Below are 5186 nucleotides of genomic sequence, written 5' to 3' on the forward strand. Positions count from 1 at the left end.
TCTCTCTCTCTCTCTCTCTCTCTCTCTCTCTCTCTCTCTCTCTCTCTCTCTCTCTCTCTCTTTCTTTCTCTCTCTCTCTCTCTCTCTCTCTCTCTCTCTCTCTCTCTCTCTCTTTTGTGTTTGTCTTTCTCTCTCTATGTTTCTCTCTCTCTCTCTCTCTTTCTCTCTCTCTCTCTCTGTCTCTCCCTCACTCTCTCTCTCACGGGAAAATACCCTCTCTTTCTCTCCCAGCTTCATTTATAAAAACAGATAGGTTGATAGATAGGCCGGTGAATGTACAGCCATATGTATAGAGATGGACAGGCTGAAAATTGTATAGACATATATATATATATATATATATATATATATATATATATATATATATATATATATATATATATATATATATATACATATATATATATATATATATATATATATATATATATATATATATATATATATATATATGTGGGTGTGTGTGTGTGTGTGTGTGTGTGTGTGTGTGTGTGTGTGTGTGTGTGTGTGTGTGTGTGTATACATATACAAACTCTGACAGCACTCGTTCTGGCTACTCCTCTGACAGCAGTGATAAAGCATTAAGCATCATTGTCTCTCTCCCTTCCCATGAATTACACCAGTGATGTGGAGAGGGGACTCTGCTGCACGAGCAACAGCTTGTCTTCCGCGTCACCCTTGCCCTGGCCCGCGTCCTGGAGAGGCTGCTCGTGATGTGTAGTGATGACACCACGATTGACGTTGAGCGATTGTGGCAGATTTTGTTCCAGCGCAAACCCATGTATTTTGCCACCTCAAAGCGCAAATCTATTTCTACTTGTGGCCGAAAGACGCCAAAATTTTTTTTTGAATATTTGAATGCACACACACATTTAATTATATATGTGTATTGTGTATATATATGATTATATGAACATACATACACATACAGATACACATTATATATAATCATACGTGTCTGAGTGTGTGGGTATATGCACATCCATGGTTGTTTGTGTGCATTTATTGTTTCTTTCCGTTTTTGGTTGTAGAAGGTAAACCAAATAATCAAACAAGTATACATGCAAACAGAAGGGAATAATTATACATACACGACAATATACACCCTAGAACGAAATAAATAAGAGAAACTAACATGCGTAAAAGGCCGATATACCAAATAATCGAATAAGTATACATGCAAACTGAAGGGAAAATTTATACATACACGACAATATACATCCTAGAACAAAATAAAAATAAGAGAAAATAACATGTGTAAAAGGCCGTAAAAGCCAGCTCAACAGCGGATAAGGGAGCGAGCGAGAGGCTGCCGCGCACACGACTCCCCATAATAACAATTACGTCTGCATACTTCCGCTCCGGGCGAGTGTGACGGCGCGAGGGAAGGGCAGGCGGGGGAAAGGGCGAGGGGGGACGAATGAGGAGAAGACAAGGGAGAGGAGGAGGAATGATGAGGACTAGGGCGAGGGGGGACGAATGAGGAGGACTAGTGAGGGGGTGTTTGGGGAAAAAAGAAGGGCACAAGGGAGAGGAGGAGGAATGAGGAGAACTAGCGAATGGATGTTTGAGGAAAACAAAGAGGCACAAATTGGAGGAGAAGGAATGAGGAGGACTAGTGAAGGGATGATTGAGGAAAACAGAAAGGCGCAAGTGAGAAGAGGAGGAATGAGGAGAACTAGTAAAGGGATATTTGAGGAAAACAGAAAGGCGCAAGTGAGAAGAGGAGGAATGAGGAGAACTAGCGAAGGGATGTTTGAGGAAAACAGAGAGGCACAAGCGAGAGAAGGACGAATGAGAAGAATTAGTGAGGGAATGTTTGAGGAAAACAGAGAGGCACAAGGGAGAGGACGAGGAATGAGGAGAATTAGTGAGGAGATGTTTGAGGAAAACAGAGAGGCACAAGGGAGAGAAGGAGGAATGAGGAGAACTAGCGAAGGGATGATTGAGGAAAACAGAGAGGCACAAGTGAGAGCAGGAGGAATGAGGAGATCTAGTGAGGGGCAAGGGTGACCGAATGCGTAATTAGAACAGCAAGACAAAATAGAGAAGGGAGAAGAGGAAAGGAATACATGAGGGTAATGGGTAATTGTAAGGAGCGAAGGGATATATGAAGGGAATAATAAGGGGATACGTGAGAAGGGAAGGAACTACGAGAGGAAAGAAGAGAAAGGAGAGAGTAAGGAAAATGAGTGAAAAGTGCACGCACCCCCCCCCCAAAAAAAAAAAAAAAAATAATAAATAAAAAATAAAAATAAATAAAATGACAAATAAAAAATAAATAACAATGATAATAATAATAAATGAGAGGATGATTAAAGGAAAGAGGAAAAAAATGATAATGGATGAAGGCGAGGCAAGGTGAAAAGAGAGACAAAGAGCGAATGGGCGAGAGACAACAAGGCACAACTGCTCTCCTGTTGGCTCTTATTGTTAGCGTTAACGATAGTGAATTGGACATTAAATGCTAATAGTAATTTGCTGTCTTTGGAGAAATGCGATAAAGAGGGAAGGGGCGGGGGCTGGAGAAAGAGGGAGGGAGGGAGATAATGATAGACAGATAGACATGTGGGTGGAGTCATTGATAGATGGATAAACAGAGAGAGGGGATGGGGGAAGGAAGGAGAGAGAGACAGAGAAACAGACAAAAATAGATAAAGAAGTACACAAACGCAGGAGCAAAGTGAGAAACATACGAATAGAAAGGACGAGAAAGAAAGTGATAAGTAATACACGCATATGTACACATATAAACGCAAAGAGAGAGAGAGAAATAAAGAAAGAGAAAGAAAGAAATAAGGTAAGAGAGGGAACGGGAGAAAGAGACAGGGAGAGGGAGAGGAAGAGAGAGAGAAGTAAAGAAAGAGAGAGAAAGAACGAAAGAAGGAAAAAGAGAGAGAGAGAGAAAAGAAGAAGGAAAGAGAGAAAGAACGAGAGAAAGAGAGAGAGAGAGAGAAACAAAAATAATTTATTGTTATGGAAATCATCAAACGATGTTGGGCGAACATAAAACAAAATTGCCTTTTGTGATAATTTCCCGTCCGACATAGAACAAAGGACGATCTACATGTGCAAAGAAACCAGCATGACATTTAACTTTACGATCCCTGTGATGTATGACAGCAATTCATGCTCGTGGTGTTCATTTCCTTTTCTTTGATATATATATATATATATATATATATATATATATATATATATATATATATATATATATATATATATATTTCTTTTTTATTAAATTATTGTTATTATCATTATCATTATCAGGATTATGATTTTGATTATTATTATTATTATCAATATGATGATGATGATGATGATGATGATGATGATGATGATGATGATTATTACTATTATTATTATTATTATTACTATTATCATTATCATTATTATTATTATTATTATTATTATTATTATTATTATTATTATTATTATTATTATTATTATTATTATTATTATCATTATTATTATTACTATTATTATTATTATTATTATTATTATTATTACTATTATTATTATTATTATTATTATTATTATTATTATTATTATTATTATTATTATTATTATTATTATTATTATTATTATTTACTTATCTTATTATCATTTTAGAAATAGGATATGCAGATACATATAAGGCAAAAATGTGTCCTCTTTTATCCATTACTTTATGCCATGGGGTGCTTTATGAACTGTTATTTTTCCATTATTGTTGTTTCGTTGTTATAATTCTTATTACCGTTATTGTTGTTATTATCAATATCATTATGAATATTGCCATTTCTGTTATCATTATCGTTTCTGTTATTTTCCTTGTCATTACTTATTATCATTACTATCATCATTAACATCTATCATTATTATTATTGTTGCTGTTGTTGTTATCATTATTATTACTGTTATCATTATAATTGGTATTATTATTATCAATATTATTGTTATTAATACTATCATTATTATTATGACTACTATAATGATTATTACTATTATCATCATCATTAATATTATTATTGTTATTAATGCTACTATTATCAATATTATCATTACTATCATTATCATCATTGTTTTTATAATTATTATCATTATCATCATTATTATCATTGATATCATGATAGTTATTGTTACTATTATTACTGTTATTATCAATATTATTATTATCATTATCATTAGTTGTATTACTAGTAGTATCATGGTTATTTTTGTTATTATTATTGTTACTACAATTGTTATTTTTATTATCATTATTCATCATCATCATTATTATCATTATTATTGTCATTATTAATATACTATCAACATTATAATTGTTATGATTATTACCATTATCATCATCACTATTGTAATTATATCATCATTTTACTATATCTTAATTATTATCATCATTATCATAAGATCATTATAAATTGACCACTTTTAAATGAAATAATTTTTCATTCGTTATCTATCAAACGGGAATGGTTTGTCTACCTAAAAAGCTTAATAACTGACTTCCTTCTTTTATTCACTCTCGGGGGATTACAGTGACGTTTCATTAACGGCAATAATTACCATCATCCAAATAGCAGCCTGTGAGGAAATGGACAACAAAATCCTAATTTGGCTTAGTGGCTAACGGGAAACGGGCCTACAAGCTGGATCTTCCGTCCCTTCGGAAATTCAGGAAAGATGGGGAAGGAAAAGAGAGAAAAGAGAGAGAGAGAGAGAGAGAGAGAGAGAGAGAGAGAGAGAGAGAGAGAGAGAGAGAGAGAGAGAGAAAGAAAGTAATCGTCAATTTATTTTTATAAATAAATAGTGACGATGTAAAAAAAATCTTCGTATTCCAAATCCAGGGAGGGAAAGCGCAGACGCAAGCCTATCATGTGCATACTGGAGTTAATATAAAGCCGGGAAATAAGAGTTTTGCGTAATGCGGACTCGTTTCTCACGCGCAATGATAGGCATTCGTAGGTCCGCGCCGCGTCCCATCACCGGCGAACGGCCTTCCGCACAGGTGTCCCGCAGCCGCCATGAAGAGCAATTGTTAATAACTCTTATGGACTAGAGGCATAAAGAGGAATTTCCGTGCAACCGGATGCAGATTGGGCGATCGGATTGTTCTTTTTTATGTATTGGATGCTTTTTTCTTTTTCTTTTTTTTATTTCTCTGGCTGGCAGGCAGTCTTATTATTTCGCCGAACCGGCAGCGA

The 5186-nt window shown here is 35.0% G+C and overlaps 1 protein-coding gene across 1 annotated transcript; it reads left to right on the forward strand.

Moving 5' to 3' along the window:
* Positions 1 to 1563: 1563 nt before the first annotated feature.
* Positions 1564 to 2013, forward strand: LOC138865708 (octapeptide-repeat protein T2-like). The gene has a single exon (XM_070137005.1). The coding sequence runs from the start codon at positions 1564 to 1566 to the stop codon at positions 2011 to 2013; it is 450 nt and encodes a 149-aa protein (XP_069993106.1).
* Positions 2014 to 5186: the final 3173 nt, after the last annotated feature.

This window comes from Penaeus vannamei, chromosome 22, assembly GCF_042767895.1.
Source record: "Penaeus vannamei isolate JL-2024 chromosome 22, ASM4276789v1, whole genome shotgun sequence".
Classification (NCBI taxonomy): Eukaryota; Metazoa; Arthropoda; class Malacostraca; order Decapoda; family Penaeidae; genus Penaeus; species Penaeus vannamei.